This window comes from Phacochoerus africanus, chromosome 4 (genome assembly GCF_016906955.1).
Source record: "Phacochoerus africanus isolate WHEZ1 chromosome 4, ROS_Pafr_v1, whole genome shotgun sequence".
Lineage (NCBI taxonomy): Eukaryota > Metazoa > Chordata > Mammalia > Artiodactyla > Suidae > Phacochoerus > Phacochoerus africanus.
This window is the reverse complement of record NC_062547.1, coordinates 7750941-7765299: the sequence shown is the minus strand read 5'-3', so window position 1 is coordinate 7765299 and position 14359 is coordinate 7750941. Positions and strand designations below refer to the sequence as shown.

At 57.9% G+C, this 14359-nt stretch overlaps 1 protein-coding gene across 2 annotated transcripts; it reads left to right on the top strand.

Annotated features, from left to right (window-relative positions):
* Positions 1–751: 751 nt before the first annotated feature.
* On the top strand, positions 752–14113 carry RPS6KA4 (ribosomal protein S6 kinase A4). Of its 2 annotated transcripts, XM_047775387.1 has the most exons (17): positions 752–905; positions 1007–1078; positions 1772–1990; positions 2083–2198; positions 2735–2842; positions 3310–3390; positions 3805–3908; positions 4003–4153; positions 7575–7739; positions 10554–10682; positions 10849–10982; positions 11078–11171; positions 11657–11830; positions 11911–12105; positions 12402–12561; positions 12755–12918; positions 13173–14113. In XM_047775387.1, the coding sequence occupies exons 1-17, from the start codon at positions 851–853 to the stop codon at positions 13365–13367; spliced, it is 2316 nt and encodes a 771-aa protein (XP_047631343.1). In that variant the 5' UTR covers positions 752–850; the 3' UTR covers positions 13368–14113. The 2 variants fall into 2 exon arrangements, with proteins under 2 accessions (XP_047631343.1, XP_047631345.1); XM_047775389.1 differs by lacking the exon at positions 1007–1078 and having other exon boundaries at positions 758–905.
* The last annotated feature ends 246 nt before the right edge of the window (positions 14114–14359 follow it).

Sequence of the window (14359 nt, the reverse complement as noted above, 5' to 3'; positions counted from 1 at the left end):
CTGCGCTGGCAGCAGCTGGAGAAGGGTGGCCGTGCGGCCTCAGGCTGCTCATCTGTCAGGGGATCTATAGATCCCCTCTCCTATTTGCTGCAGTCAAGGAATGATCAAAAACAGCTTGTGTTTTTTTTTTTTTTTTTTTGGTGCTGAAACCCGGGACTGAGTGGGTTTTTTTTGGCTGCCCCTGAAGCATGGAGAAGTTTCTGGGCTGGGGATTGAATTCCAGCCACGGCTGCAACTTATGCCACAGCAGCAGCAATGCTGGATCCTTAACCCACCGCTGGGGCCAGGGATGGGACCCTCCGCACCACAGAGACAGCAAGGGATCCTTAACCTGATGCACCACAGCAGGAACTGCCCGTGGGTTGTGATTTTAATAAAATCCTTCACTGTCGCTCGTGGCTAAGAATTGGACAGAGCTGCTTGGCTGCCCTTAGGCCTGGCATCCCGGACGGGGAGGCCTCTAAATCCCGAGTGGGACTCCCAGCCCCCTTGGGGCGCAGCCTGAGGCAGACACCTGGCTTGGGAGTGTCCACCCCATGGAGGCTCCAGGTTATCCACGGAGTCCAGGCACGGGGTATTCGCAGGTCCCCTGGGGTCCCCGAGCGCACAACCCTGGCGCCAGCCCCGCGCGCCCGCGGGAGACGCACCGCCCCCGCCCGCCCACCGGCGGCCCGGCGCTGTCACGTTCCAGCGCCTGACTCAGGCCGCACGGGGCGGGGAGCCGGGAGGCGGCGCCGGCGCCCGCCTGGGCCCCGGAGGCGGCACCAGGAAGCGCCCGCCCCGGCCGGAGCCGCCATGTAACCGGCGCCGCCCGGAGCCGAGCCTCGCGGGCCCCAGCGACCCGCCCGCCATGGGGGACGAGGACGAGGACGAAGGCTGTGCGGTGGAGCTGCGGATCACCGAAGGTGGGGCAGGGGCGGTGGGGGCGCAGGCCGGGGGAGGGTGGTCCAGGCCGGCCGGGAGGGTTCGTGCACTGGCTGGGCTCATTTGCCCCCTGTGCCCGCAGCCAACCTGACCGGGCACGAGGAGAAGGTGGGCGTGGAGAACTTCCAGCTGCTCAAGGTGCTGGGCACGGGAGGTGAGGACCCCCCCATCCACCGGCAGGTGTCCCAGGCGTGGTGCCCTGGTCCACCCGCCCCGCACCCGCCCAGGCCGGGCCAGGCCACCCACAGTGTCCCCCACCCTCTCCTGGCACAGCCCGCTTTGCCATCCTTGCCCTGCCCTGCCAAGGTTTGCATGCCCACTCCCGGGGCTGCTCCACGTTGACACTGCTTCTCCCTGGAAGGTCCTCCCAGGTTTGCCAACACTCTTGGGGGCTTGTACCCGCCTGTGTGATTCCAGGGTTCCTCCTCTAGAGAGATGAGAGCCCTCTCCCCTGATTTGCAAACTGCCCCCCTCGGGTTTGACCATCCCTCCCCTCTGCACGCACCTCTGCCTCCCTTCCTGGGCTTTGCATCCTCTTGCATTTGTCTGATCAGCCACAGGTTTGCACATGCCCCGCCCCCACCCTGCGCTGCAGGCCTCCTGGGGTTGCGTGTCCCCCCCAGCCTGGTTTACACACTGCCCCCCCCAACCCGGTTTTGCTGAGCACCCTCCGGGGGTGTGCACATCTTTTCCTTAGAGCTCTGCCAGCTTTTGCACACCTGCCTCTCACCCCAGCTCCTTCCCCGCCACTTGCACACCCTCCCAGGGTGGTGTCACTCCCACCCTCACCAGTCTGCACCACCCTCCTGCTCACGGCCTACTTTCCGCCCACTGGCCGATCCCGCAGCCTACGGGAAGGTGTTCCTGGTGCGGAAGGCGGGCGGGCACGACGCGGGGAAGCTGTATGCCATGAAGGTGCTGCGCAAGGCGGCTCTGGTGCAGCGGGCCAAGACGCAGGAGCACACACGCACGGAGCGCTCCGTGCTGGAGCTGGTGCGCCAGGCACCCTTCCTGGTCACGCTGCACTATGCCTTCCAGACTGATGCCAAGCTGCACCTCATCCTGGGTAAGGGCAGGCACGTGCCAACCTTGGGGGCCATGGTGGCAGGTGGAGCGACCCTTGGGGGCCACTCCCCAACCTCCACCCCCCCTCCCCAGACTATGTGAACGGCGGAGAGATGTTCACCCACCTCTACCAGCGCCAGTACTTCAAGGAGGCCGAGGTGCGCGTGTACGGGGGTGAGATCGTGCTGGCCCTGGAGCACCTGCATAAGGTGGGTGAGGACCCGGCCACCTGCCTGTTGCCGTGGGGACTGGGTCTGGGCCTTAGAAGAGTCCTGTGAATAGAGCAGCCGGGGGCTTCCTTTGGGGAGGTGCCCTGGGAGGGAACTGGAGCTGCTTCTGTTAGGCCTCCTGGAAGGAAGGCCTTGTGTTGCCTGGTTGGGGTGGGGTCTCTCCTCCCCTCGCACCTCCTCGAAGGGGCTTTCCTGTCGCGGGAACTCCGGGCTGCTTCCTGGGGCCATGTTCACAGAACTTCCTCAAATAGAGACCTCACGCCTTGGCTCCCAGAGCCAGCATGAAATGCGGCTCCGCATGGCTTTCCTCTCTCTGGGACCTCGGGGCCCACTCCCTCGCATCTCCTTTCTTGCTTTCATATCTTAAGTGGCTTTTTCTATCCAATGGCCTAGGTCTTCCCCCGGCCACCCTTGCTCGGGAGATCTGCTTCCCCGGGGATCTGGTGCAGGGATGGGAGCTGTAGCAGCGGGGGGAGGCAGGGGAGGAATCCTCAGTGCCTTCTTGCTCCTGCCAGCTGGGCATCATCTACCGAGATCTGAAGCTGGAGAACGTGCTGCTGGACTCCGAGGGCCATATCGTCCTCACGGACTTTGGGCTTAGCAAGGAGTTCCTGACGGAGGAGGTGAGTGAAGGGCGGTCTTGGCCTCCTGCAGCCCCACACAGGCCCTCCCTTCCTGGCTTCGGCTCCATGCTGGGCTCTGTGTTCCTCGGGGGCCCAGAGCTGACTAGAGTCAGGCCCTACCTTCAGGAAGTTCCCACTGCTCCAACCCTTACGAAGTCCAGCGAGTCTTATCTTGAGCCTTGGGGATGGCTGGATGTCCAAATGGGTCCTCTTGGAGTTCCTGTTGTGGCTCCGAGGTAACGAACCTGACTAGTATCCATGAGGATGCAGGTTCGATCCCTGGCCCTGCTCAGTGGGTTAGGGATCTGGCATTGCTGTGGCTGTGGTGTAGACTGGCAGCTGTAGCTCTGACTTGACCCCTAGCCTGGGAACGTCCATATGCCGCCCCTGTGGCCCTAAAACAAAACAAAACAAAACAAAACAGGAAACAAAACAAACAATACAAAAGGGTCCTCTTGCCTTCCCAGAAAGAGCGGACCTTCTCCTTCTGTGGCACCATTGAGTACATGGCTCCTGAAATCATCCGCAGCAAGTCAGGCCACGGCAAGGTGGGTTCATTTATTAAAAGCACACACATGAGTTCCCATCATGACTCAGTGGTTAATGAATCTGACTAGGAACCATGAGGTTGTGGGTTCGATCCCTGGCCTCGATCAGTGGGTTAAAGATCCGGCATTGCTGTGAGCTGTGGTGTAGATTGCAGACGTGGCTCCGATCCCGAGTTGCTGTATCTCTGGTGTAGGCCAGCGGCTATAGCTCTGATTTGACCCCTAGCCTGGGAACTTCCATTTGCCGTGGGAGTGGCCCTAGAAATGGCAAAAAGACCAAAAAAAAAAAAAAAAAAGCACACACAGGTGCAGTGCAGAGCTCGCGGGGGTGGGGGGGGGAGTGGAGGGGAGTGGAGGGGGGTGGAGGAGGAGGCAGGGGTGGCCGCAGGCCCTCATCCTGCCTCTGCCTGGCAGGCTGTGGACTGGTGGAGCCTAGGCATCCTGCTCTTTGAGCTGCTGACAGGGGCCTCGCCCTTCACCCTGGAGGGTGAGCGGAATACACAGGCAGAGGTGTCTCGGTGAGTAGGGCTGGAAGCAGAGGGTGGCCGAGGGGCCTGGGCAGGGCTGGGGGGGGGGGCTCGCTGCCCCTGACGCCCCCCCCAATCCTCCCAGACGGATCCTGAAGTGCTCCCCTCCCTTCCCCCCTCGGATCGGGCCAGTGGCACAGGACCTACTGCAGCGGCTACTTTGCAAGGATCCCAAGAAACGGCTGGGTGCGGGACCCCAGGGGGCACAGGAAGTTAAGAATCACCCCTTCTTCCAGGTGAGGCTCCCGGCTCACGCCCATACCTCTCTGCACACACTGGGGCCCGGGCTATGGCTCTGGGCTGGGGGATGCTGGGGCGGGGGTGGTCTGAGACTGGACAGTTTCACTTGCTTTAGAAAACTCACCAAAGCTGGCTTGTCTTCTCATCCATCTCTATTGAAACTTGGAAGATGTTCTCAGGGGAGAGAATTCTAGGTTCGTTGCCTGGCAGGGCTGATTCATCAGTCCTTTTATTGGACAGGTTCAGAGAAGCAAGTGACCTGCCTGCGATCACACAGTCAAAGTGTAGATTGGGTATAGCCCTTGCGTCTCCTATTGGTCCAAATCTTATGACTCTTAGCATCCACCCAGGTTTTGGTCTCTGTCCCTGTACAGCCTGTGTACCTGCACAGTCGATCAGCCGGGTGGGTTTTGTTCACTTATTAAAAGCACACGCAGGTGCGGTGCGGAGTTCGTGGGACCGCGCTGGCGTGGGCACTGTGCGCGGCCAGCGTCATTGCCTAGTAGGACCGTGTAGCAGTACCATCTGCGTCTGGCCCTTGCTTACATTATTCCATGGAAGCCTCAGAACCATCCTGATTAGCCTCGTCTTTACAAATGAGGAAATCGAGGTTCAGGGAGTGAAGTAATTTGACCAAGATCACTGGGCCAACTGATGGAGCTCGGATTCAAACCAAGGTCTGGGTGGCTTGAAGGCCCATGTGCTCTTTTTTTTTTTTTTTGGCTTTTTAGAGCCGCACCCCTGGTATATGGAGGTTCCCAGCCTAGGGGTCTAATCAGAGCTGTAGCTGCTGGCCTAGGCCACAGCCACAACACCGCCAGATCCGAGCCGTGTCTGCGACCTACACTATAGCTCACGGCAATGCTGGATCCTTAACCCACTGAGCAAGGCCAGGGATCAAACCCACGTCCTCATGGATCCTAGTTGGATTTGTTAATCACTGAGCCACGAAGGGAACTCCATGGGCCCATATGCTCTTAACTGCTGTGTTCTGTTTAACCTCTGGGTATTAAATCTGTCCCTTGTCTGGTAACAAAAAGCACCCATTTACAGTCACTCACTGTGGGCCAGGACCAGTTACCATTGCTATGAGTGCCATCTCCCTGAATCTTCTCGGCCAGTACCGCCTAGAAGGGTCCTCAGAGAAGCTTTCTCAGGAATCGGAGTCTCTGCAGTGATGATGTCCCTTTGTGGGCAAAGTGGCTGCTGTGTTGGTTTTTCCCCAAGCCCACCCTGAGCTGGGCCCTGGGTGCTGGGAGCAGGTGGACCAGCCATCAGATTGGAGAGGCCGTAAGGTCTTCGAGGCCTGATGTTGCCCTTACTCTCCCTCCTCTCGAGACAGCCTCTTCAGTGATAGTGATGCTGAGGTCCCTGGTGTCGGGACCGGGGCCTTCCAGCCCAAGCCAGGCCTCTAGGCTGCAAGTGACAAAAAGTCCCAACTCGGAGTTCCCGTTGTGGTGCAGTGGTTTACGAATCCGACTAGGAACCATGAAGTTGTGGGTTTGATCCCTGGCCTTGCTCAGTGGATTAAGGATCTGGCGATGCCATGAGCTGTGGTGTAGGTTGCAGATGCAGCTCCGATCCCACGTTGCTGTGGCCGTGGTGTAGGCTGGCAGCTACAGCTCCGATTTGACCCCTAGCCTAGGAACCTCCATATGCCGAGGGAGCGGCCCTAGAAAGGGCAAAAAGACAGAAAAAAAGTCCAACTCAAGACGGTGATATCCGTGGACTAGAGTCTGGCTGCTAAGAACAGAGATTGGAATGAGCAGTGGTCTAAACAAGACCCAGGTCTATTTATTTATTTTCTCATATAAAAGAGAGCCAGAGGTTGGCAGGCTAGGGCTGCTGTGGTGTCTTCATGAAGGCAAGTTCCATCTTTTTTTTTTTCCTTTTTCCATTATTCTTCCCTCCTTCCTGCCTTTCTCCCTCCCTCCTTCCTTCCTTCCTCCCTCCCTTCCCCTTTCTCTCCTTCTCTCCTTCTTCTTCTTCTTCTTTTTTTTTTTTTTTTGCTTTTTAGGGCCACACCTGTGGCATATGGAGGTTCCCAGGCTAGGGGTCGAATTGGAGCTATAGCTGCCCGCCTACGTCACAGCTCATGGCAGCGGTGGGTCCTTAACCCACTGAGCGAGGCCAGGGCTCAAACTCGCAACCTCATGGTTACTAGTGGGATTCGTTTCCGCTTTACCACAGAGGGAACTCCTCTCGTTATTTTTTACAGCCGCACCTGAGGCATGTGGAAGTTCCCAGGCTAGGGGTTGAATTGGGGCCGCAGCTGCCAGCCTATGCCACAGCCACAGCAACACCAGATCTGGGCTGCCTTTGTGACCTATGCTGCAGCTTGCAGCAATGCCGGACCCTTAACCCACTGAACGAGAACAGGAATTGAACCCCCATCCTCGTGGAGCCAATGTCAGGTATTTAACCCACTGAGCCACCATGGGAACTCTCTTTTTTCCTTTTTAAATGCTCCTCTAGGAGTTCCCTGATGGCTCAGTGGGTTAAGGATCTGGCATTGTCACTGCTGTGGCATGGGTTCCATCCCTGGCCTGGGAACTTCTGCATACTGTGGGCGTGTCCAAAAAATATTCCTCTCTTCTTAGCCTCCATCCCCAGGGTTACCTCCTGGTACAAGATGACTGCTGGAGCTCTTGCTATCTAGGCTGCTCTCCAGGCAGGATGCAGGAGGAAGAAGGAGGGGAAGAAAAAAGGGCACTTACCAACGGTTCACTTTCCTCTTGAGGCTCTTTTCCTGCATTCCTACCTTGTAATTTTTGCTTACAAGTAATAAGTCAGTGCTAATTGCAAGGAAGTTTGTAAAACCCTATTTTTTAGTTGTGTCCATTGCTTCCTGCAATAAAATGGGGGCTATAGTACCAAGGAAGACAGGAAAAATGGACGTTGGATGTGGGGCAGGCAATGAACAGACTCTGCTATGCTAGTTTAAACATAAAAAGGCATGATTTAGCTGCCATAAATGACAAGTCCAAGGCAAAGTGGTCTGATTTCAGGCAAGGCTGCATCCAGGTGCTGAATCTATGTTATTAGGCATTTCTTTGTCTCTTGGTTCTGTTTTTCTCCATGGGCACTTTAGACCCTGAGGGGTCCTCAGAAGTTCCAGTAATCCTCCCAGATGTAAGTCCAGTAGGAGAAAGAGATTGGCATTTTTTGGCATGCCGATTCTGTTCACAGTCCCAGAATTGGCTGAGTGTGGTAGAAGGGTGATTCTCCAAGGGAAATAGGGATCCTGTTATCAGAGGGAGGGAAACAGAAGCTGGAGAGGCAGGAAGAACCGCTTCCTACCCAAATACCAGAGAGACCTTTGCCTCACCGAGGAGCTGCCCAGAGAGGATGACCTGAACGGACAGGGGTTTCCACTTCCTGCCCTTTGATCCCTTAGCTCTCATTCCTTTTCTCCAGGGTCTGGATTGGGCTGCTCTGGCTGCCAGGAAGATTCCAGCCCCCTTCCGACCCCAGATCCGCTCAGAGCTGGATGTGGGCAACTTTGCAGAGGAATTTACCCGGCTGGAGCCTGTCTACTCACCCCCTGGCAGCCCCCCACCTGGGGACCCTCGCATCTTCCAGGTGAGTGAGAGCTCACAGAACCACAGTGCTGACCCCCTGGGTCCTGCTCAGGACCCAGCCTGTCCCCCAGATCTCTCCTCTCATGGGGTGCCTGGAGTTCTCAGTCATAAAGACTCCTTGGGGAGCTCCTGTTGTGCCTCAGCGGTAATGAACCCGATTAGTATCCATGAGGATGCGTGTGTGATCCCTGGCCCCACTCAGTGGGTTAAGGATCTGGCATTGCTGTGGCTGTTGCATAGGCCAGCAGCTGCGGCTCCAATTCGACCCCTAGTCTAGGAACTTCCATATGCCAAGAGAGTGGACCTAAAAAGGGAAAAAAACAAAAACAAAAGACTCCCTGACAGGACATGCCTTTGAATTTCCTGTTTATTTATTTTTTTGCTTTTTAGGACCTCAACCATGGCATATGGAGGGTCCCAGGCCTAGGGTCGAATCGGAACTATAGCTACCAGCCTACACCACAGCAGTGTCAGGTCTGAGCCGAGTCTGTGACCTATACCACAGCTCAGGGCAATGCTGGATCCTTAACCCACTGAGTGAGGCCAGGGATCAAACCTGCGTCCTCATGGATGCTAGTCATTCGTTTCCACGGAGCCACCACAGGAACTCCTGGTTTATCTTTAAATTTCACACTAATTTCCCTTCTTCTCCATTATATCTCTTTATTATTATGCAAAGATATTGTTTTAAAGTATTTACTTGCTGGGAGTTCCCATCATGGCTCAGTGGTTAATGAATCCAACTAGGAACCATGAGGTTGCAGGTTCGATCCCTGGCCTCACTCCGTGGGTTAAAGATGTGACGTTGCCGTGAGCTGTGGTGTAGGTCACAGACGAGGCTTGGATCCTGCGTCGCTGTGGCTGTGGTGTAGGCCGGCGGCTACAACTCCGATTAGACCCCTAGCCTGGGAACCTCCATACGCAGCAGGTGCAGCCCTAGAAAAGACAAAAAAAAAAAAATTTACTTGCTTAAGAGGACGCAAGGAGGAGAGGCCTTGTTTGTACTATGGCTTTGCCCTCCTTGGGGTCGTAGACCCCCTGCACCCACTTTGCGAAGCTTGGGCCAAACTCTTTGCTTCGCATTTAAGGCCTTGCATGATGTGGTCTTTGCTTGGCACCCTAGCCTCGGCATTCACTATCATTCTCCTCGGTGCTTTGACACCTCCAGACACAGATGGCTTTGCATGTGCGGTTCCCTCCACCTGGAGTTCCTTCCCCACAGTTGCCCACCTGGTAAAATTCAAGCCTTGTTGTCCAGCGCTGCCCCCATGTAAAGTCTCTGCTCCTCTGGCCCTGGTTTGCCTTTTCCTTGCGCGCCAGCCCTCTGCAGATAGCACATCTATTGGAGCGGTTTGTCTGGTCGTATCCTGAGACTGCCTTACCTGGTCGGAAGCTCCCAGAGGGCAGGGACTGTGTATTTAATTTTTTTTTTTTTTTTTTTTTGTCTTTTAAGGGCCGCACCTTCGGCATATGGAGGTTCTCAGGCTAGGGGTCAAATCAGGGCTGCAGCTGCTGGCCTACACCACAGCCATAGCAACGTGAGATCTGAACTGTGTCTGTGACCTCCACCACACCACACCTACACCACGGAGTGGGGCCAGAGATTGAACCTGCATCCTCATGGATACTAGTCAGGTTTGTTACCGCTGAGCCTTGATGGGAACTCCAGTGTATTTAATTTTTGTGTCCCTCTGTCCAGCTTGGGGGTCTGGCCTGGAGGACACGGGCTATACATATTAAATAATACTAGGTCAGTATCAGCTATGGATGGATCAGTTCTCTCTATGAGGTGCTCACAAGTGACAGCTCTGTTTGAACATCCCTGGATCCACAGTGTTTCAACCTTGATCTCACAGTCCTGAAGCATAAATTTTCTTGTGAATCAGTAGTTACTTTCTTTCTTTTCTTTCTTTTTTTTCTTTTTTGCTTTTTAGGGCCACATCCGCAGCATATGGAGGTTCCCAGGCTAGGGGTTGAATTGGAGCTACAACTGCTGGCCTACACCACAGCCACAGCAACTCGGGATCTGAGCTGCGTCTGCGACCTACACCACAGCTCACGGCAATGCCAGATCCTTAACCCACTGAGTGAGGCCAGGGATTGAACCCCCAACCTCACGGTTTCTAGTCGGATGGAGTGCCTTTAGTGTGCCAGGCACTGATTTGGGCACTGGGGACGTATCAATAAACCTGACAGACAAAAATCCCACCCTGTGGGGCTTGCATTCTAGTGCACAGTGGCACTGCATTTTTAGGAGAAAACAAAATATTGTTAAAATTACCCTTGGGAATCTCTTGAATTGCCAGGATGGGATCCTTAGGAAAGGCAAAGAACTTTGATGTCTCTTTACATTTCCTTAGTAGCTCCTCCTTGCAGAGGAGGCCAAAGTTTGATTTGAAAGGAACGAAAAAGACTTTTTGTCCTGGGGGGCAGGGTTGAATTCTCATGAGCTAAGCATGTGTGATGCCAGGCCACGTTCTTTCATGCCTTCTGCCCATCATATTCTGGGCCACCGCATTGTGCCAGTTGATGTCTTTGGTACTTGGGGAGGGGGGACCACTGTGATGAGAAAGGTGGCGTCGCAGACTGGTGGGGGATGGACATGGTCCCAAGAGATCATAGAGCAAGGTGGAATACAATGTCCACGCATCCTGTGTGCATCGGGATGCAAAAGCAACAGCCCCTCTACCCTCCAGTCCTGGGTCCTTCCTTTGCCCCCATCTGTCTTCCGCCGGGTCTGGACCTTTGGGGACTCCATTTGCATCTCCAGCTCCCGGATGCCCATCCACCCCTGACAACCCCCCTTCCCCGCCAGGGATACTCCTTCGTGGCGCCCTCCATCCTGTTTGACCACAACAACGCGGTGATGACAGATGTACTGGAGGCGGCTGGTGCTGGAGACCGGCCCGGCCGGGCAGCGGTGGCCAGGAGCGCCATGATGCAGGTGGGTTGGGCCAGGATGGGGATAAGTGGGCTTGGGGGCATCTGGGTTTAGGGACTCCAGACCTGACTTCACCAGGCGCCCGCTGTGACTTCCTCTCTGAGGTGGGGCGTGGCATGGCCTCGAGGCTCCTGGGTAGGACCTCTGACGCGCCCCCCTTCGCCCCCAGGACTCGCCTTTCTTCCAGCAGTATGAGCTGGACCTGCGGGAGCCCGCGCTGGGCCAGGGTAGCTTTTCCGTGTGTCGCCGCTGCCGGCAGCGCCAGAGCGGCCAGGAGTTCGCGGTCAAGATCCTCAGCCGCAGGTGGGCTGACCCGGGGTGGGCGGGGCCAGGAGGAGGGGATTCCGGGAGGGCGGGGCCGGAGGGCGGCTGTCCTGACCCACCTCCCCCGCCCCCAGGCTGGAGGCGAATACGCAGCGCGAAGTGGCCGCCCTGCGGCTGTGCCAGTCGCACCCCAACGTAGTGAAGCTGCACGAAGTGCATCACGACCAGGTGACGCCTTCTTGGGCCGGGGCGGAACGCAGGGGCGCAGGAGGATGAGGGGAGGATGCTGGGAGGCGGGGCCTGAGAGCGCCGTGGGAGGGGCCTGAGGGTCGGTGCGGGTGCCTGAAGACCTGGCGCCAGGGAGGAGGGATTTGAGGGAAATAGGGCCTGAAGGCCTGAAGGCAGGGCTGAGGATGGCCAAGGGAACGGAATTGGAGGGCGTGTGAGGGGGAAGGGAATTTATGGGGGCGGGGTTTTAAGGTGACCAATGGAACGTGGGCCTGGAAAACAGTGGGGGGGAGGGTAGTAGAACTTGAAGGTGGTTCTTGGGGTGGTCTTGAGGTCAGCACGCTAACGTGGGCGGGGCCTGAGGCTGGGGAAGGGGTTTGGTGGTGACCGCAGAGCGGGATCTGGCTCCTCGTGGGTGGGGCCTGGCCCGGGCCAGAGGTGATGCGTGACCTGGTGGTGACCGTGGCCCGCCCTGCCACCCGCAGCTGCACACGTACCTGGTCTTGGAGCTGCTGCAGGGTGGGGAGTTGCTGGAGCACATCCGCAAGAAGCGGCACTTCAGCGAGTCCGAGGCGAGCCAGATCCTGCGCAGCCTTGTGTCGGCCGTGAGCTTCATGCACGAGGAGGCGGGAGTGGTGCACCGCGACCTCAAGCCCGAGGTGGGATTGGGGCCTCGGTGGACCGGGAGGGCTTCGGCGAGGAGGGCCCGTCTCTGACGGCCGCCTCGCCGCCCTCACAGAACATCCTTTACGCCGATGACACGCCTGGAGCCCCAGTTAAGATAATCGACTTCGGGTTCGCGCGGCTGCGCCCGCAGAGCCCCGCGGGGCCCATGCAGACGCCCTGCTTCACGCTGCAGTACGCGGCCCCCGAGCTGCTGGCGCAGCAAGGCTACGACGAATCCTGCGACCTCTGGAGTCTCGGCGTCATTCTGGTATGGGACGGGGTCCCCGTGGAGATGTCAGGGTCCTCTGAGCTTGGCGGGGGTGGGAAGATTTGGTCTGAGCCTGGGGTCAGAGGTCGTCCTAATACAGCAGCGGGGTCTCTCTGGGTCTGGGGTCCAGGCATCCAAGTATTGGAGGTTTGAAGTCAGTGTTCATCACGCATGCGCCTCACAAGTTACCCTGGCCGAGAGGATGAATGGTCCTGCGGTGGGCTGAGAAGTCAGTCTCCCGGCCTCCACTGGCCCCTTAGCCTGGACCGGTCTCACTTTCCCCCTCACCCCCCTAGTACATGATGCTGTCAGGCCAGGTCCCCTTCCAGGGGGCCTCAGGCCAGGGCGGGCAGAGCCAGGCGGCCGAGATCATGTGCAAGATCCGCGAGGGGCGCTTCTCCCTTGACGGGGAGGCCTGGCAGGGCGTGTCTGAGGAAGCCAAGGAGCTGGTCCGAGGTGCGGAGCCGTAGGTCACACGTCATGGTTGGGGAGGGGGAAGCCACGGGGTGATGATGGGACAGGGATTGCCACTGGGTCAGGTGTTCTGGTGGGGGACTTGTCGGGGAGGAGAGCGGGCTGTTGAGATCTCTCTGGGGCGCAGCCTCTACACACGGCCAGGTCCCAACACTTCCCTGCCCTGCTCCCCCAGGGCTCCTGACTGTGGACCCCGCCAAGCGGCTGAAGCTCGAGGGGCTGCGGGGCAGCTCGTGGCTGCAGGACGGCAGCGCGCGCTCCTCGCCCCCGCTCCGGACGCCGGACGTGTTGGAGTCCTCGGGGCCCGCCGTGCGCTCTGGGCTCAATGCCACCTTCATGGTGAGGCGCAGGGCCTGAGATGGGTGGGGGACTAAGCCTGGAGAGGCGGGGCCTCTGGGAGGCGACTCCGCAGAGTCCCGGAAGGTTGAGTTCCACTGAGTCCCGGCCTCTGACCTGTCGGGGGGCCCTGACCTTTCCAGAGGTTGGAAGCCAAAGACCTGCTGGCTCTGACCTAGGGGGAAGGGATGGGGGGCCAAAGCTAGGATTTGGAAGTCGAGGCTGGCCTGTGGGACTTAGCCTTTCCTTTCTGCCAGGCATTCAACCGGGGCAAACGCGAGGGTTTCTTCCTGAAGAGCGTGGAGAACGCGCCTCTGGCCAAGCGGCGGAAGCAGAAGCTGCGGAGCGCCGCCACATCCCGCCGCGTCTCCCCCGCGCCCGCCGCCCCGGGCCGCGCTCCCGCCGCCAAGGGAGCCCCCCGACGAGCCAACGGTCCGCTGCCCCCTTCCTAGCCCCGGCCACTGTGACCCCCCTCTCCCGTCGGGTCTGTGATCTAGGAGGCCAGCTCACTGCCCCCGGGGGCTCCTGCATCTGCCCGGCCCCATTCCCAGATTGTTACCTTCCGCTCCCCTTCCTCCCACCCCACCCCCAGACAGAGCAGAAGTATTTTTATAAGCAGAGAATTTTTTTTATGTCTTACCAGATAGAGTTAGAGATGCAGGGAGGGAGGGGGCCTGCTGGGGAGTGGGGTGTTGGGGGCCCTCTGCCAAGATCCAGCCTCATCTGGTGGAAGGCACTTCCCCCCCAGGGGCCGCCCCAGCAGGGAAGGGCTCCTCCTCCATTTCTAAGCACTGAGTTGCCACAGGGAGAAACTGGGACCTCTCTCCTGCCCTCCCCTGAGGTCCTGCTCTTGGGAGGGAACACCCTTCAAGCTGTCACTTTATGGACTGTCTGTGCAATTACGTCCACCAAAGACCTGTGTTGGGGGGCTCAGCTAGAGGCCCTGGGGGACCCCCTGAAGCATAGCTGCCTCACTTTATGTCACCTGCTTCTCCCCTTTTGGGGCTAAGAAGGAGGTAGGCAAACCCCTAAAAGGGGAGGCCCCCTTTTCACCCATCCCCTCTCCTTTGGCACAGCAGCCCCTAGCTGGGGGTGGGGCCTTGGGGGTCTGGGCTGGGCATCCACTGTCACTGCCTCAGCCCATCCAGGCTGTGCCTTTGACTTTAAAATAAAAGTCTACCCAGTGCTGTGTGTGGCATCCGTGTGTGGATGTGTGTGGATGGGTGGGGGCCTTTGTCCTTGGGTTTTTTTTTTTTTTTTGGCCGCACCCATGGCATGTGAAAGTTCCCCAGCCAGGGACTGAGCTCACAGCAGAGCAGCAACCTGGGCTGCTGCAGTGACAACGCGGGATCCTTTACTTAACCTTGCCACAAGGGAACTCCTGGCCTTGGCTTTTGATGTGAGCAGTAGGAGGGTCAGACAGTCATCTTGGGTGTGCATCTGA

What these genes read in the sequence shown, in the direction of transcription:
- RPS6KA4 (XM_047775387.1), top strand. Translation starts at nt 851, where the DNA reads ATGGGGGACGAGGACGAGGACGAAGGCTGTGCGGTGGAGCTGCGGATC. An exon ending in AGGAGTTCCTGACGGAGGAG is followed by an intron (nt 2,843 to 3,309) that starts GTGAGTGAAGGG and finishes TTGCCTTCCCAG; the next exon opens with AAAGAGCGGACCTTCTCCTT. An exon ending in GGGACCCTCGCATCTTCCAG is followed by an intron (nt 7,740 to 10,553) that starts GTGAGTGAGAGC and finishes CTTCCCCGCCAG; the next exon opens with GGATACTCCTTCGTGGCGCC.